The sequence below is a fragment of the Acipenser ruthenus genome, chromosome 12 (assembly GCF_902713425.1).
Source record: "Acipenser ruthenus chromosome 12, fAciRut3.2 maternal haplotype, whole genome shotgun sequence".
Lineage (NCBI taxonomy): Eukaryota > Metazoa > Chordata > Actinopteri > Acipenseriformes > Acipenseridae > Acipenser > Acipenser ruthenus.
In genome coordinates this window covers 36883643-36902210 of record NC_081200.1, presented here as the reverse complement: position 1 = coordinate 36902210, position 18568 = coordinate 36883643, and the positions used below count along the sequence as shown (strand labels likewise).

The window sequence follows — 18568 nt, the reverse complement described above, 5'->3', positions numbered from 1 at the left end:
TGGACTTGTTTGCTGTACGTTATAGAATGAAGCTGCCTTGCCTTGCACATAAATACAGCAGAATTCCCCAATTTTGTCAATTAGTCATTAAAATGCGGGTCGGCCTACAGTAATTTAAATATTTCATTCTGCCGGCTGCTAATGCACTGGGAGCTGCAGATGGTGCTCACTTCATACTTCTGGACAAGGTTCAATTATACATGAATAGAGTGAACTGAAATTTGCCTTTTGTCTGTGAAATTAAAGCACCAGAGACGAAGGGTTAAATTGAAGAAATAATCTGTTTTCAAGGTTTATTGTGGTGTAATAAATACTTTAACATCGAGGGACTATGTATGGAAATTGTAAACCTGGGTGTCATGAATGTGTAGTGTAATAAAGCAGTTGCATTCAGATGTAATGCTTAGTTTAAAAAAAATAAAAATCACTTCAAAAAATCCTACTGCGGTAATAAATGTGATTTCAATATGTCAAACATGCCCTGCAAACTCTGATGTCCAATAGCAGATATTATTAAATATTGATTTTGTTTACAAAGGCCAGGTGCCATAAGGGAAAAAATAATGCCCAGTCTTTATATAAAAAAAAAACCCTAATGTCTCTTGGGCTGAGTATGATGAAGAAAAAGAGGGAAGTTTCAGTAACTAGTCCTTGTGGACCTATTGTGACCTTTCCAGCTTTGGCTCTTGTAAGATGCAATGCAGTGAAGAGCCATTGTCCCCTATAGAAACAGGAGAATGCGAGTCAACACATGAGCCCGTAGAGCAATCAATGAGTCTCATGCTCAAATTATTACAGTATATTATTCCCATGCAAGCTCCCAGTTATGATAATGGCAAGACAGGGTTCAATTGAGTAAACACAACCCAGCAACAGTGCAGTATGTATCCAACCCCCTCTGAATCAAAGTGCCAGGATAAAAGGTTGCCTCTAATCGAATTCCAAATGGGAATCGCACATCAGTGCTTGGGGAGTAGGATTAAGGGTTGTCTAACAACAAGTCATCTTTGAAATTGTTCCTAATGGGAAAACATGTCCATTAGAGACTCAGATATTTCCGCACAGCGTTATATTCACAGAATTAAAGAAGCTTTTGACGTGTGGGGTAGTGAGGGAGTTCTACATTTGTATAGTAGTTAAGTGGAACAGCATTCAGAAAAACTCAAAAGACCCAAACAGCTTCAGCATCAGGATAAATCAATTAGCTAGCTGCTAAAGAAAAATAAATTAAAGCCACTTGGAATATTAATGGATGTTTTAATTATAAGCAGCAGTGAAGCAAAATGATGGAAACTGAAGGGCTGTCATGGATTGTATTTATTTAATATAATCCGTTTTCGTGTTTCTAACTTTGTTTGCAGACATCTGCAGAGAAATCAGCATTTGCGTTCTACAAATTTAAATTTAATCAGCTGGTTTGACAGGATGTACCCTGTTCATAAGGTACCAGGATGTACCCTGTTCATAAGGTACCGGGATGTACCCTGTTCATAGGGTACCGGGATGTACTCTGTTCATAGGGTACATCCTGTAACATTTTTGTTGTACAGTTCTTGCTGGTTCAAAGGTTAAAATGTCTAAGGGTCTGTGACCGAGCAGCTGTTGAGTGGCGTGTGTGGTGACGTCACGGACCAGGAAGTACCAGAAACAATGGATGGAATGGGTGAAGCTGCAGCGCTACGGCGCTCAGCATATTTATTCAATAACTCAAAAACAAAAGGTTTAAACAAACAACACAAAACACAACAAATAAAAAGGTGCATTGGCCAAACAAATAAAGTTTTAGCAGTTGTTTTGTTTTGGTTTTGTTTTGTTTTCTCTCTCCTCCCTCTCTCCGCTCTCACGTCTCTACACTCTCCTCCGAGCAAGGACAGCTGCAAGTTCTTATAAACTCTGCATGAGTTTAGTAAGGATGCGTGACTGTCAGCTAGTAGCTGATCAGTCACGCATCCTCACAAGGTTTTTAATTATACAAACAATAACAAATACGCGGCGCTTTGATCTGCGCCGCAAACAAAAATACAAATAATAATAAATATATATATAGGGGCGGGACACTCCGCCACAGGGTCACATCACAAAATAGTGGGCTTTGCCAATCATTTCTGTCGTACCGTGGTAATCCATTTCCTACGGACAGCAGCCCCCCTTTGTTCAACGCTTGCAGAAAATCAAACACAACAGAGATGAGAGAAAAAGATGCTGATGGCGCCATTGTAGGCCATATTGCATTGTCTTGCATGTGCACAGTTCATATTATACCTGACAGTGACTCCTAAAGTATCATAGACCTGAAGTATTAAATAAACTGTGAAGTATTTTTTGTTCATTTTAGAAAAAAAAGACATTAACACTTTGGTGGTTAAATAATTTGAGGTAAACAGCTCCTTTGACGATGAAAACAGTCTTTGTCAGATGATACCAGTGCTTTGTTCCCCGCCCCCTGCCAAAGACTGAGTTTTTTTTTATGAAGGCCTTTCTTACAAATGAATTCTGGTTTGTGACCAGCAGTGTTAGTGGCCTGGCAGATTATCTGGCATTAAAAACATGGTATTGGGATACAAGCCAAGTAAAATGAACATTTCTGAATGTGAAAGATAAGTCTGGCTGGAGTTAATTTAATCATTGCTTGGACAGAATTCCTGTTTTGTGTTCAAACTGTAAACCACTAACATGCACTAATACAGGTGTTTTATGTGGATTTAATTTATATTTGAGTCCTACATGTTTTATACCTAAGAATATGCTTTAAAATCTTGCAAATTAATGTATATGTATCTGGTTTGTTGTGCATTTATATTATGAGAATTTGTGTGCTTATTTGTAAAGAAAATAAGTGGCTTTGATATGTATTGAAGGTAACTGAACTTTTAACAGATGATCCTTAAACAGGTTTTACTATAAAATACATCAATTCTTTATATAGTCTACGCTGTTTGTTACATGGGTCTACAATCCACAGTACAAAAAAAAAAAAAAAAATGGTTTGTGTTTTATTTTTTTCTTCAAACCTGGTTCATAGTTGGATTGTAGTTGCAGCAGATGCATTGATAAAGATCTGGTGTGTTTTGTTTACACAGAGATTAGGGTTGTGGGAAATGCCTCACTGACCAGGGTTAACTTTGGAGTCAGTGGGTCAATTCAGACCCTAATTCCTCATGTAAAGAAGAAGGAACACCAACTTTATTCAAGATGTGGATGTGATATTTATTTAGTTTTAAAAGAAGAAAGGACAATGTTTGTGAAAAGGTTACAAGTCAGCAATGCCCTTAGAAACCCCTGCATGCTTGCTGACCTGACCGATGTGAAAATAAACCCCTACTTTGTCAACATGGCCTGTGGCCGAAGTTTGATACCTTTGGTAATGACCTGGCAGAAAGTTTAAGGGGCATTTTTCTGTTAGTACACAGACACTTCCTGTACATTAATAAAGTCTACGCCAATAAGACAACAGATTTACTCATCCATACATACAAGAGTGTAAAAGAAAGAAGACTGTAGTTGGGAGCATAAGTTTAGACGCTGTGCTATTGTGTTCTACCGTATAGCAAAAATGCAAGTGCTTGTGGAATGGTTTTATGGGGCAAATGGGAGCCACGACCACCTTGTAATTGTTTCTGCTGTATAAAGTGTCAACATACACTGCGCATATAAAAATATTTTGGAAAAAACTTATTTTTTAAGCTTTGAAGTTTTTGTTTTGAAAAAGTAAATCTGTGATATTTTACAGGAGTTATAACCTTTTAATCATTTCCCTAACCTTCAATCCTTTTTTTTTTTTTTTTTTTTGGATCTGCAGTAGCCAAGCAACAAGCATAAAAGGGCATTAATCCTCAAAGCCTCCTGCACCTACCAAGTTTTGTACAGATAAAAGAAGGTTTGCATAGATTACAGGGACCATTCCTTGCATGGCGATGTTCTAGGCGTAGAACGGTGACACCTGTCTAGTTTTCTTTGCCATAGGTAGTGTAGCGATAATGATTTTATTTTGTTTTCTAAGTAACCTTGTCAAGTCGATGAAGGACACATAGTTCTGAAACATGGTGGTTTGTGCATCCCTGGATCCCTACAGTAATACCTGACCACTCCCAGCTCTACCTCCTCATAGTTAAAAGAATGTGCCCAATTTCTTAACCCTCTTGTAGGCATGGAGAATCTTGAGACATTGTAGAACCGTTGGGGAACGATTACATTATGCTTTCTCTTTGCCGCTTGGCAAAACTGCAGACATCCTTTTCACTATTAACCTTAATATCACGTGTTATAAAATATATATTGAAAGAGAGAAACCGGGATGAACACAGGGACTGAACACTCGTGGTTGATTATTCAAGATGCCTCTGTCATTCAGGTGTATTAAAATCCAGGTGACAGTTAACCCTGAGTGTAGGACACCCATAAATTATTTTTGGAAAGGATTTTGCATGATAGCATGGATTTTTATAACTCAGATTTAACCTCAAACTAATCCCAATAATGACAACGCACATGAAGTCGCACAGTTTTACAGTACATAGAGGTTCGACTTGATGTAGCTGTATTTTCCTTGCAGCCTTTCTGCAGTGTGTAAAGGTAGCATTTCTAGGTAATTTACCTTTCAACAGTTCCACAGACATCCATGCAGTAAATTAATTCAGTCCCTAAAATGCTATATGTTTAAGTTCTTTCTGGGATAGCTTCTTGCTCAAAATGAAATTGTATACAGAGAAAAGGACTATGAAATTTAAATTTCTAAAATTAATCTTTAGCTGACCTGTCTGAACATCCTTAGTGCAGAAACGTCTTTTCTTTAGTCTCATATTCTGTTAGGAATAAACATAAGATATGACCACCAGACCTTTATATACTGTATACATTATGGAGAAATTCTTAGTAATAAAAAGTATAACTCCTGCTAGGTCCTAGTGTTGCATTTTTAATTAGTTAGATATGTTAATAGTATTGTTATTTAAATATATAATATACATATACACCCTATTTTAATATTCAGAAATGAAGTAAACCTTTTTCTTCAATAAAACTCAGAGAGACCTCTAGTGGGAATAAAGGAAAGGGTACTTTGTCAGAGCAGCACAGACCATATCTTCTGCAGCAACAGCATTTGTGTAGGTTGCCACAAAAGGCTGTATAATTACAAAGCATTTACATTTGGTGTGAAACCATTATGTGAATAAAATGTTTATGAAAATGTATTTGATAATGGGACTGTCCCGTTGTTTGAAGCAGATTTTTACAGCTGCAGCTTAGCAGACGCAGTTTTAAGCACGCAGTGGCAATTTTGAAAAAAACTAAGCAAAATCAAATTTTTCAAATCCTTTTTTAATACAATTACAGTATTTTATATTCATAATTCATATAAAACAAAATATCTAGAATTCTATGGGCCCTATTTGAAACCAAGTACAAAGGCACCTTTTTAGAAGAGTAATACAATCATTTTCAAGCTTCAAAATATAGCTTGTACATTCGTATTGTTTTTAGTGTCAAATGTAATTGTATTTTAAAACTGTGCTACTGATTTACAAATTGAATACATACACGGTTACTATGGTTTTCATATCCCTTGCCTATTGCTGGTTATAATTTCTTAGTTTTAAAACAGTAATAATATATACAGGTATCTCCTTACTTCATAAAGTAAATCATCACTATTAAAAAAGGAGACTAGACAGATGCTTCTCTTTTGGTCAGTCCAGACAGACTCTGCAAGTAACAGGTTTGCCCATTCTGAGCAATTAAAGAGGTGCTTTTCCTCTTGGATTGCAAACTGCTTATCAGTAATACAGTGTATATTACGGACAGTGCTCCTAATTTTGAGATACTAGCATCCCTTCTCTGTCATCCTTTCTAGTTATATTAGTAACTAAATGTCCTGCATACAGAAGTACTGTTGCCTACAGTATATATACATTTATGTATGTTTACCTTGCCAACTGATTCTGGGTTTGACAGACCTGGCTCACATAGCACTCTCGGTGGGGTGTAGGAATAGTATTGTATGGGTATCTAGGAGTCTGCTAGTTTTTCAGATGTCACCTTGTATCATAACAATTAAGCATAGAAATCCTCACTGCTGCCCTGTATTTCTATGTCCTGAAATGGAAGTGTTCTTGTTAGTTGCTGCAACACAGGGCTAGTGTTCTGAACTTGATGACTCATCTTTGCAGTAGGGGTTCAGAGACTATGAAAGTGGATGTAATTACACTGTTCACATTTTAGACAAAGAATTGGTTAAATCTGCAGTAATGCTGTGTATACAGTATGAACCCACTTAGTATCTGCTAGTGCAGCCTGGTGTTATGGCTGGGTGACTATTTGAAATGCCCTTTGTGTTTGGGTATAAAGCTGTATAAATGCTACATTCAGTCATTCTGTCAAGCCAGACATTTAACCAAACAACTAAATGTCATGGTTTTGACCAAATGAGTGCAAATTGTGTATACTCATTTGACCAGCTGCCTAGAAGGCTTGCATATGGATGCTGTACAGCTTTGTTTTGTATATTGGGAACATGTAATACAATCTATGAATTATTGTGATCAGTGTCACCCCAGCGTGTTTTATAAGGATTTATGCATTTATGTATGTACTTATTTATTTAAGCAGGAGATTTACCCATTAAGACCAATGCCTTGTTTCAAGATGGTCCTGGAAAACAATTAGAATAAATAAGACATACATCTAATTGCTAATCTGGACTGAAGGAGAAGCATTGGCATGAGGTCTAAGCAATTCACAAATACGATCTTTAAAACAAGGGAAGGATAGATAATCAAATTCCATCTTCATACTATGATGAAAACAGTTCCACGTCTTCGGGAGCTGATATGCAAAAGATTATTCTTTATGTTCGGACCCTTGAAACAGCCAAATGAACTGAATCCTGAGAGTGTAAACTATAGCCAATGCTAGTCCTCTCTACCAGCGCACTCAAATAATTGCTGTGTGTGTGTGTGTGTGTGTGTGTGTGTGTGTGTGTGTGTGTGTGTGTGCGCATGGGGAGGCATAGTTTTTCATTTGTTGTCCAGCTTGAAGTTACCCTGCATTTGTGTATAACAGTGTTGTCTTCTTGCTGTCTTTACAGTGCTGAGTATCCGAGGGGCCCAGGAGGAGGAGCCCCCAGACGCCCAGCTCATGCGTCTGGACAACATGCTGCTGGCGGAAGGCGTCTCTGGTCCTGAGAAAGGGGGCGGATCAGCAGCAGCGGCCGCGGCGGCTGCAGCCTCCGGTGGAGCTGGATCGGACAACTCTGCCGAGCATTCAGACTACAGAGCCAAACTGACACAGATCCGGCAGATCTACCACACTGAGCTGGAGAAATACGAACAGGTAACATCCCTATGCCCATATGTGTAATAGCTCTGTACACTTGTCTTTTGCATTTGAAAAAAAAAAAAAAAAGAATACATGTTTTCTTGGCAGGATTTCCGCCTTACTGACGCTTGATGTAGATCTTGTAATTTAGATGGGAAGGCCCTCATATTTGTATTGTTTGGTGCTTTGAACTTCAGCACCTTTCATAGTTGCCCGTTTAATAAACCTGCAACATAACTCAACACAGGACTGCATAGTAGGGTCTGCTGTTGGTGAGTTGGTAGAGCTCTATGGGGAAGCTCATATTGCCTTGCCTGCATCTTACCTGGCTGTAGCTGTTGACTCTATGACTCTATGTTGTTGTTGTTGTTGTTGTTGTTGTTGTTGTTGTTGTTGTTGTTGTTGTTGTTGTAGTTATTCTGGCCTTCAAATGTTGATTTAGTGGATTAATATGAGTGGGTGTAATTAAAATAGTTTATTTCAGATGTATTCAGCATGAATTCAATGGGAAATAAGTAACTTTTGACAATTCTAAAGTGTTTTAAACTTTGACCTCGGATACAAGTTCTGATTTTCCTGTCAACAGTTAGGTACGAATTTATATAATCTGACTGATCAAAACAATGTTGATCGGATCCAGGGTTGCCACCCGTCAATAAATTTACTGACAGACATCAAATTAATAAAATAAATACAGATAAATTCAAACTCAACTGAACGTAAAGCCATCACATGTTCACAATTTATATATTTAAGATGGTATCCAAGGGCGGAAGGAGTGGCAATCAGAATTTCACAGGAAATGCTGGCTACGGAATGCAGGTACAATCCTTAGTACACTTTTTTTATATACTGCAGTTATTTCATGTGTTTTTGATGATGTTAGTAAATGATTTGCTTTTTCATTGACAGAATGACCATCTCTGTCAGTACAAATAAATCAAAACTTTTACAGTGGTTGGCAACCCTGAATCTGATATTAACAAACCTTGATACAAACACTAAAGGATAGAAAAAATAAGTATTATGTTCATTGTACTACATGTCATGTCAATAAATACTGTAGCATCTTTTATAAAAACATTAAATTAACCAGGATAACATTATTGAAACATATATATATTTTATATTTATCAATCCTCTGTCTGTCTAGGCATGCAATGAGTTTACTACCCATGTGATGAACCTCCTGCGAGAGCAGAGCAGGACTCGACCCATCTCCCCAAAAGAGATTGAGCGAATGGTCGGCATTATTCATCGCAAGTTCAGCTCCATTCAGATGCAACTGAAGCAGAGCACATGTGAGGCTGTCATGATCCTGCGCTCACGATTCCTTGATGCAAGGCAAGTACAGTAAAAGAATGAGAGCTTCAGCACATTTCCCACCTACATAGCTCTGGAAATATCCATGTCGTCCCAGCCGCCTTAACAGATAATTATATCAAACCTGTCTTTCAACACCCACTACTTTTAAAACATGACTGGTAATTATTATATGTATATGTGTATGAAATTATAACTCATGAAGCCACGCTGACAGTCAAAAGGCCAGATTTCAGATACATCTTTTGCCATAAGTATTTCTTGTGCATTGTAGACTGATTTATAATTATTTTAAATCTAAAGTGTTGCACTCTTGGCTATGTGGCCCTTCTGTCCACTTTAAGTGGTCACTAGTAGGCACTTAGGTGTCCTTAGGTGCATATAGGTGTCTCTTAATTTCACATTGTTATACTTGTTTTATTCATCTCAGAAAACTAGTGCTGTATAACAGGATCCCATGCACCTGTGATCTTTCACCCTGACGCAAGCTTGTTGCATTGGATTGGGCTACAGTATTTATTGCCTGCATCTTTATGCTGGTAAAATATTAAGAGATTTTAAAATTGCATGTTTTGTTGTTCTCTGTGTTTAACGAACATGCAACTGGTAAATTTTTAAAGCCAACAGCTGGTGCTTGATAAGCTGAACATATTGGTTAGATATGTTGTCTAACGAATCCGATATGTTATGGGCTTGCTTTCATTTCATCGTGATTTTCAGAATGTTTATGAACAATTTGTTTTATCCGACACAAAGGCTCTTAGGCACTCCAATTAATATTGCAGTGACACTCCATGCTGTGAGCATTTCCATTTTGAAGGCGTGCACTATTGCGCAGTACTGGCATCCAGAAACCTCTCTATTCTCTGTATTGAAAGCATTGGGGACTGTTTAAAGATGGTTTATGAGAGTTAGACTGCCAGGAATTATTTATAAAGGGGACTATATGGACTCACTTTTATCAGTTCAGTCTAAAGTTTGATAACCTTTTAGCTGGGGTATGAACATATCTTCTTCTCCTACCTCTTTGACTTGAAACTTTGACTTTAAACATTGGTAGTTACCTAGTTATTAGTGTGATTGCATAGTTATGTAAATCTAAAGTAAAAAAGTATTTATGCAGTGTGCGCCTTTCCCTTGTATTGGTAACGCAGGTGGCGTTGCAGGTTAACACCTTTTAGTTTCTTACATTTATTGTTTTCAGTCTAGCTGCACATCCTTATGCCGTCAGAACTTTGTCAGTGTTGTGTGCCTCGGGTAACAGTCTAGTTTCTGCTGTCATGGTCCCTCTGTGCAGGCGGAAGAGACGGAACTTCAACAAGCAGGCAACAGAGATCCTGAATGAGTATTTCTACTCGCACCTCAGCAACCCCTACCCCAGTGAGGAAGCCAAAGAAGAGCTGGCAAAGAAGTGTGCCATCACCGTTTCACAGGTAAGCTGCAAACACTGGGCTGCTCACACCCAGGACAGTCAGCTAGGCAAACAAAATGTCCCGTAGACATTGAAACTTACTGGTTGCCTTAAACTCAGTTGCCTTGACTTAGGTTTCTTGTAGTGTTACCTTCAGAAGTAATAATTGAGTGTTTTATCTGTTGTCCCCTTCACTGCCTGCATTTAGAATTATGGAGGTACTGTATGGAACCAGGACTTGCTGGTGGTTAAAAATGGAAAATGTTTCTCAATATAGGTTGTGTTAAAGATGCACATTCAGTGGCTCTTTATCAGAATCGAGTGCTTTGTTTTATATACCCACACATTTATTTTATTTTATAAACCAATTACTTGTTTTTTTACAAGCGTTGTTTGTTTTCTCACTCTCCCTTCAAATTTTTTTTTTTTTTTTTTTTTTTTAACCAGTGAGTTCTGAAGAGCTTTATATATTTTAGGAAGCGTTTCCGTTCCATTTATTTATTTATTTTTGCATCATTAGGGAGTTCAATAATAACGGTAGATGTTATTCTTGAGAATGTAATTCAAGGCTGCATGTCAGTCTGAGTTGAGATGATTTTCTCAGACTGCTGTGGCTTCAGTCTAGAGCTTTGTGACATCATCAGACCCCCTTCATTGTGATACAGCCTGGTACTCAGTTTCACAGCATCGCGCGTTGCTTATATTAAATTTTGAGCTGCAGTACAGCTACAGCTGGTTCATGTGTGCAGGGGAGATTGGATTTTTATTGAACAAAAGAAAAGGTTTTCTCAATGTGATTCGGTTTTAAAAGAATCAGGTTTTGATGAAGACTGTAATATGTTTTTAACCTGATTTGAAAAGTATCATTATGATTAAAAAAAAAAATATTGAGTATATCTCTGCAGTGCAACTTTGTTTTTTGAAGGAAAAACAGACATACATATAATATATATTAGCTCAGTTGTCTTATGCAAATCTGTCAATTTAAAGGCATATATGTATACAACTTATTGGCGTTAGAGAAAATAGAAATGTCACAAATAATCTGAAGATCAAAAAGCATTGAATGAGTTTACTGCCTGCTATGACTGGGCCTTGCTTCATTTTCTAGTTTAACTTGTATTTGTGAAGTACAACTGCCTCCAAAAGGCCCTAGATATAAAAAGCATATTCTTTCAATTGCTATGTTTTTGGGCCTCCGAATGATTTAAAAACAAGCTCAGCTGTGATGTATTTGAAAATGCTTTTTATGGAAATAGGATCAACTGCTAACTTGTATAAAATAATTCTAACTGTCTAAATGTATCTGTCAAGCATTGTTCAATAATGAAATTCCACACATGCACTGGTTAGACATATAGAAACTGTTTGGGGTCTTGAATTAAGTTACGTTGTTTTTCAAAATAAATATAGCCAAGTAAGGAGACTGAGGTTACTGAACTACAGCTTGAACTCTAATACTACTGGTGGTTACCCAGAGTGATTTATTCACCCTTACATGCGATCAAAAATATTGAAATAACAAAAAATGTAATTTGAATATATACATGCTTTTTTTTCTGTAGGTATCGAACTGGTTTGGTAATAAACGAATCCGATACAAGAAAAATATTGGGAAATTCCAAGAGGAAGCCAACATATATGCTGCCAAAACTGCCGTCAACGCCTCCCATGCATCGGCACATGGAAGCCAAGCCAATTCCCCATCCACTCCAAACTCTGCAGGTGAGTGTTTACAGGGACACTTCCATCTCTATCGCCGACCATGGCTGCTCTTTGAAAGCTTTGATTTTTTCAACCGAGTCGACATGGAATTGCAGTAAAGTAAGTAATGCACTCAGTGCTGAGCTGTTGGGTAAACGGTAGGTCCAGTGCCAATACGTCTTGATGCAGCAAACCTCCAGGACCGTGCAGTCCGTGCAGACCGTGCACCCGTGAATGGTGAAGTGATCTTTCAGAAACAAAATACCATTTGTTTTTACACAATGTGGTTTTTTTGTCATCCTTTTTGTGGCACTTCTACTACGACGTACGTTTGCTCAGTTTTGCTTTAAGACATCAAATATACACGTTGGATCATTTTTCAATTGGATGAAGTCTACATTTAGTATTTGAAGCAACAATTAGTCAGACTAGGTACTATTGCTGACCTGGGCCCCATTCCTCATATCACGTCTCTTGAGCTTTCTCTCCTGCTTATTCAATCTTGTATACTACTTACTCACTAATTTTCCTGAGAAGTTTTCTAACCATTAATTATCTACATTTAAAAATGTGTTAGGTTGGCTTAGTCAACATCATTGTGAACGTCATTGACTCTCAACCCTGTGTGTGAGGGTAATTCTGTCATCATAGACTTAGAACACAATCCTTTGCCACTGTTGGCAAAAAAGTCATTCAGTTCCACATTTCTACTAGATTTGGGCTGAGGCCAGTACTTACATTGGACCTTACCAGCCCAAATGACTTTTGAACTCAGTTGACTTGGACTAAACCATTAATAAAAAAAAAGGTGAACCGCTGTACTGTACGTATGTCTCTACCTGTGTACTGTTTTACATCTATCCAGTGAACTGCTTATCCAATGGGGATGAAACATGGCAACAACATTCTTTTTTACAAGCTATTGAGAGAATCTGGGGATATATAGAGGAACATGTTCTTTTCTCTGCCTGTCTACATTTAATTTACAGATGGTGAATGGAGGTTACAGTGATCTGCTTCATCATGGTACTGATAGCTCTAACTTTATTGGTACAGGCTGTAGCCTCAATTTATTCTTCTGTTGGAGTTGTAGAATTGGAAATGTCATGCAACTGAAGGTGCAAGGTTAGCAACACATGACTTCCAGCTGTTTACAAGGGTATTCAGGGACCAGAATATATTATAATATAATAAAGCCTCATAAAAGTCTTCAGGGGTGTACAAACAGCGGGGAGAGGTCATTGATCGTATGTGTTGTGAATTGTTTTAATGGATGTCCACTCTCTTCTGGAACATATTGAATTTAAAGTCTTGTTCAAAAGTCATACCCATGAGCTAAAAAGATAATTTTTGTTTTAGTTATTCAGTATTTATTTAAAACACACAACGAGATTAAACACACCTGAGCATGGATAGTGAGTTACACAGTTGTAGGGAAGCTGGGCCAAGGCTAGGGATCATGCAGGTTCTGATGCACTTGTGAGAATGTGGAGGTTCTTTGTAAGTAGGGAAGCTGGTTAGTGGTAGTTGACAGGTAGAAAGGTGGCATGTTACCTTCAGCGAAGACCAACTTGGAAGCAACAAATGTAATTTTGCCAAAGTTTGAGAAGGTTAAGAGGTGGCATTCTGGTTTTACATTAGAGAGAGAGAGAGAGAGTTGTCGTCCTTTGTAAGTGGCATCATTTCCACTGGATTCTTTGCCAGTATTAGTGACTGCCATTTCAGCGTCTTCTTCCTCCTCTACCCTTCTGCTTGCTTTGCTTCGCAATCTAACTAACATGAAAGTTGGCTGCTTTGCATGTTTGCTGCCTTGTCTTCTGGAAGAGGCACGACTGATCCTCCTTCTCTCTGTGATTCAGGTGCTCACTCTTTCCTTTCAGGTTCTTCCGGTTCTTTTAACATGTCAAATTCCGGAGACTTGTTCATGAACGTGCAGTCATTCAATGGGGATTCTTACCAGGGGGCCCAGGTTGGAGCCAACGTGCAGTCACAGGTAGGGACTATTACAACTCAGCGGCTCTTTTATAAATAGGCCCTTCCACCATTCTGAATTCAATTTCCTTATTATTTCACAAGAAATGAATTTGCACCTCAGTACCAGCGGGTCTTTCAAGAAAACAACAGTACACACTCACACAGTCTCATTTCCGTAAATGTGCACTGCAACATTTTAGAAGAGGGGTCAGTGTGGTTGTGGCAGAGCAAGGGCCCTGCCTGTAAATAGTGTGGGTATTTTTGTGCGTTTTGGTGGTGGTTGGCAGGGATGGGGTTAATTCCTGTCCCTGCCAACCAAAACACACAAAAACACCCACACTATTTACAGGCATGGTTCTTGCTCTGCCACAGTGGTCTTGCAAGTGGTAAAAATAATTACATTATAATAATAATAAAACTATACAGAATAAGGACAGATTTAAATACAACATTCAAGTGATCACAGAGTATTCTAAATCGGTAGGCCTTGTGAAGTGAAAAGGGCCTGAAAGCCAAATTATGTGCCGCTATTATAGTTTAGTCAGTTTCGTTTTTATTTTTAGCAGCAAGAAAGACCTCGATATCTCAATTTATGTCTGCTGTTGGGCTTCAGTCACATTTTAAACAAACAAACTAAATCATTTGTTATGGTTAGTTGCGACTCAGAAGTTGAAATTCAATCATCTGCTAATGCCTGCGTCGTGATCACCTGATCTCCATGCCACAGGCACAGTTTGGGAGACAGGCTGGCCTTGTCTTATGCGTTCAGGGACATTTCCACCCATGTTGTTGTTTTGCAAAGATGGCAGCAAAAAGCTTCTCAATGGCAATTTGTTTTGTTATTTTCGCTCCCTTTTAAATTGACTTAATTTCCACATGCTGTGGGTGGTAAAATGAGCATCCTCAGTAAGGGCCTGGAGGTCAAACAATTAGGTGTTCTGGGTTCTGGGTTGATACTTCAGCAAAGCCAAGGTCCTTTTGTTTTCAAGGTCTAGTGATGTAAAGCAACTAACAGTTGGTTATTTTCTGAGGCAAAGCTGATGACGAGCTTGCTTGTGCCACTTTGTGTTATTCTCAGGTGCACCTACAAGGTCACATAGATCCTGGTAAACACAACAAGCCTCCTCCACCTTCAGGGCAATGCAGCGCATTTCACGGAACAGTAACCCTTTTGCTTAAGCTTACGTTTCAAAACATCCTCCAGTTACATGGTTTATACATAAATTATTGAGTAAGCAGTTGCATGCAAATACTTGTTTAAGCTTCATTTAAATTATTTAATGAAAGTTTAATGACATTTTCGTATTTGCTTCAGTAACGTTAAAACAGTTAAAAGAAAAAAAAAGCTGTTTCAGATTAATCAATTCCAACACATGCAGCTTTCGAGTGTAAAAGCGTACTGCATATTTAAATTGAAATGTCCGAGGAGAGAGCTACATTGGCCATTTTTATTTATTTATTTATTTTTTGGTGCCATATGTCGTTAATAACCAAACACGTAAAGCGACTTTGCTTATGTAAGCACGTATAAAATTCATAGCCACGTAGAGAACGTCAGGTCTATATGAGCCTGTTTTGTGCTTTCTGTTTCAGGTGGATACCCTTCGCCATGTTATCAGTCAGACAGGCGGATACAGTGATGGACTCGCAGCAAGCCAGATGTACAGTCCGCAGGCCATCAATGTAAGAAAAATATGCTTGTTTTTTATTTTGTTCCCTCTACCAATTATTTCAAAGCCATAGGGCTTAGAATGCCACTTAGTAGGACTTGTCTGAGCTTCACGGTCACCTAGTTGATTGCTTCTGTATCGGTCTCGCCATCGGCAGCGTACTGCCCACGAAAAGTGGTGATTGGGCAGGCTTCATGCAAGCAGCTGGCGTCTAAGCCTGTCAAATACAATCAGTGTTCTCAAGGCACCTGCGGCAACATGCGCCCAGTGAAGAAGAGCTGCGAAACAGGTGACACCGACTGCAACACTAGCTTAAAATGTCACCCAGGACCGGACAGCGATTTCCATAGAAAGGCCAATGGCTGAAATGCACCAGGTCAAGCTTAGACCCTCTAAAAATAAATCTGATAGCAACTGGAAAGAAACTGAAGGCAACAGCGTCTTCCACTTGGTTTTTTTTGGGTACGCTGGCGGCTGTGACTAGCATGAAAATTCACACCGACAAGCTGTGTCGTAAAGAGGAAAATCGATAAGACAGACACAAGAAAAACTGAGTGTGGATTTGGGACAGCAATCCAACTGCATTTCTCAGGTCACGCGTCTGCCATCATAATGGCGGTGACAGCAAGCTGGGACAAGAGGACAGTCACAAACATAGATGCATTCTCAGTGGATTTTCAGCCTCCTTCAGCTGCCGTATGATAATGAAATGGTATTTTCTTGTTAAAAATGTATGAATTTAAAAAGATTTTCAAGGCCTTTGTTTGAGTGTCTTTTGGGGTACAAGAGGAATTATTTTTCCTTCAAGGCGTGGAGCATTGATAAACAAAAAACAACATTAACGTATGCAGGGCTTATATCCAGACAGTCATCTGTCTTAGCAGATAATGGTGTTGCAGATGTTGACCTGCTTTTCCATTTTAGACAATTGAAAACTTGAAGCAGTGGCTATTAAATACTAACCAAAATATTAAGACATAGTTTGTGAGTTTTATGCAGGTATCTTTCAATATAAAAATGAAAATATATATATATTTTGTAATTAAATATGTCATATGTAAAATCTTAAGAATATATTCTCGAAATGACTTTTAGAATGTTCCTCTGTAATAGCTGCATAATAGGTTTTTAAGGATGAAATCTGCTACATTGCATTGCATTGATTTTATATTATATTGGTGCTTGCAGTACGTACTGTGTTTTTATCTTTGCTGGGGTTTGAACCCCTGCTGTACTAATTCTCTGACGTTATCTTTTATGATCGCAAATATACATATTTTATGTAAATGTGTGGCATAGTATTATCTGTTATCAAGTCAATAGGTTGCGACGAATATAGCCAAATGCAATTTGCCTCATTTTTTGCAATTTTATCAGTTATATAAAATCCAAAATCTAATTGATGAATATACATTTATTTTATTCTATGGATAAATGTATTATTCTCTTTAAAACAAATATACAGTATATGTATTACATATTCACATATAACTTCTACATATTCACATATGACTTCTAAGTATGTTCATAAAGCATGCTGCAATCTGTTTAAGCTTTATATATATATATATATATATATATATAGTTTTTTTTTAATACTGTATATTAGCTGTTTTGTTTTCTTATGTATAATATTTTCTCCTTTTTTCACTCAAAATTGATCAAACAGTGTAAGGAATGACTTTCATTTACTTACTGGTACTACAATGTGCTATAAGAGCAAGTTTTTTTTTTTTTTTTTTTTTCTAGTGTGGCAATGTAAGTCTTTTTTGTTAAATTATTCCATTCTCCTTTCAGTTAGTGGTAATGACCAAGCTAACATACAATGCGTTTAGGTGGTAGACTTTCTTACTCTGCCTTTAAACAGCAATTATGGCTCAGAAATAGATGTAGAGTGTCACTAAAGCTGAAGATCTTGAAAGTTTTTGTTTTGATTACAGACTGCTTCTACCTTAAATAACAGGCTTTGAAATAAGGGGCTGCCAACGACCATTCAGGCTCTCTTTGATGGCATGAAAATTGCTATTAATGTACCACATGCTCTTTAGCAAGCCTGTCTGAAGCATTTGAAATGGGTTCAGCATTCCCCATTATATTTATATTCCAATCTTGAATGTGCTAATTTGCTATAATTGCTTCTTCCATAGCTTGTCTGTTGAGTTTTGTTTCAGGCAGGACTTGATACATTCCCAATATTGTAATTTTAGTTTGTTTTGTGTCTTTCATGTAAATCGCTTTCTGAGCAGAAGGCTTAAGTAATATATTTTATTTGGCTGAGTGAACTATTATTTCTGCAAGTGGCATTTTTTAAGAAGATTAATTGTGTAATGCAAATGATTTGAGCATTTCTATAATAATTTAGTCATTAAAATGTAAATATTCACTATAAAAAAAAATGTAATCACATTTGCATTCCAGTTTTTATTTAAAAATAATGAAGACACCTTTTTTAAAAAAAAAAATTTTAAATTTAGTCATCGCCAATGGAATACCCAATTATTATTTTTATCCCGGTTCACCGCTGCAACTCCCGCGCTGACTCAGGAAACGGCGGCAGACACATGTGTCCTGCAAAACGTGTCCTGCCAAGCCGTCTTTTTTTGCGCTGTAGGTCTACAGTGAAGCCACCAGACCCATAGTGCCGGAGGACAACACAGATCTGAGTGGCTTCAACAGCAGACCCGCAGGCGCCCTATCGGCCACAGGAGTCGCTGGTGCGCGGTGAACCGAGGATTACCCTGCCGACCTGAACCCTCCTCACAAGGGCGGTGCTCGCCCAATTGTGAGCCGCCCCCTGGGAACTCCCGGCCACAATTGCCGATGGCATAACCTGGACTCGAACCAGCGATCTCCAGGCTATAGGGCACATCCTGCACTCCACGCGGAGCGCCTTTACTGGATGCGCCACTCAGGAGATGTTTATGTAATAATGAGTGGGTGGACACTATTTTACTCTCCAAGTGAATTGAGCCAGGAAGTACAAGACAATCTGAAAGTGTGTCTTGCAAACAGAGATTGTGTTAACCTAGTGTAGTACCATATATCATGTTTTAAAATGAAAATACATGTTTGCTCCAACATGCGTTTCTTTCAAAACTGCACATTTGAGACTATATAGTGAATAGACTTGCTTGGTGGTGACAATGTATTGTATTGTGACTATTGTATTAGC

General features: G+C 38.1%; 1 protein-coding gene across 4 annotated transcripts in view; it reads left to right on the top strand.

Annotated features, from left to right (window-relative positions):
* LOC117416457 (pre-B-cell leukemia transcription factor 1-like) overlaps positions 1-18568 on the top strand; it is a 70852-nt gene that overhangs the window by 48932 nt on the left and 3352 nt on the right. Inside the window, exons 3-9 of one of the 4 annotated variants that reach the window (XM_034027528.3) lie at positions 7085-7329; positions 8071-8136; positions 8468-8658; positions 9935-10070; positions 11614-11773; positions 13633-13745; positions 15320-15409. In XM_034027528.3, coding sequence (XP_033883419.1) covers positions 7085-7329; positions 8071-8136; positions 8468-8658; positions 9935-10070; positions 11614-11773; positions 13633-13745; positions 15320-15409 — 1001 coding nt within the window. The remainder of the gene's footprint in view (positions 1-7084; positions 7330-8070; positions 8137-8467; positions 8659-9934; positions 10071-11613; positions 11774-13632; positions 13746-15319; positions 15410-18568) is intronic. The other 3 variants (XM_034027529.3, XM_034027530.3, XM_034027531.3) reach the window with 3 other exon arrangements.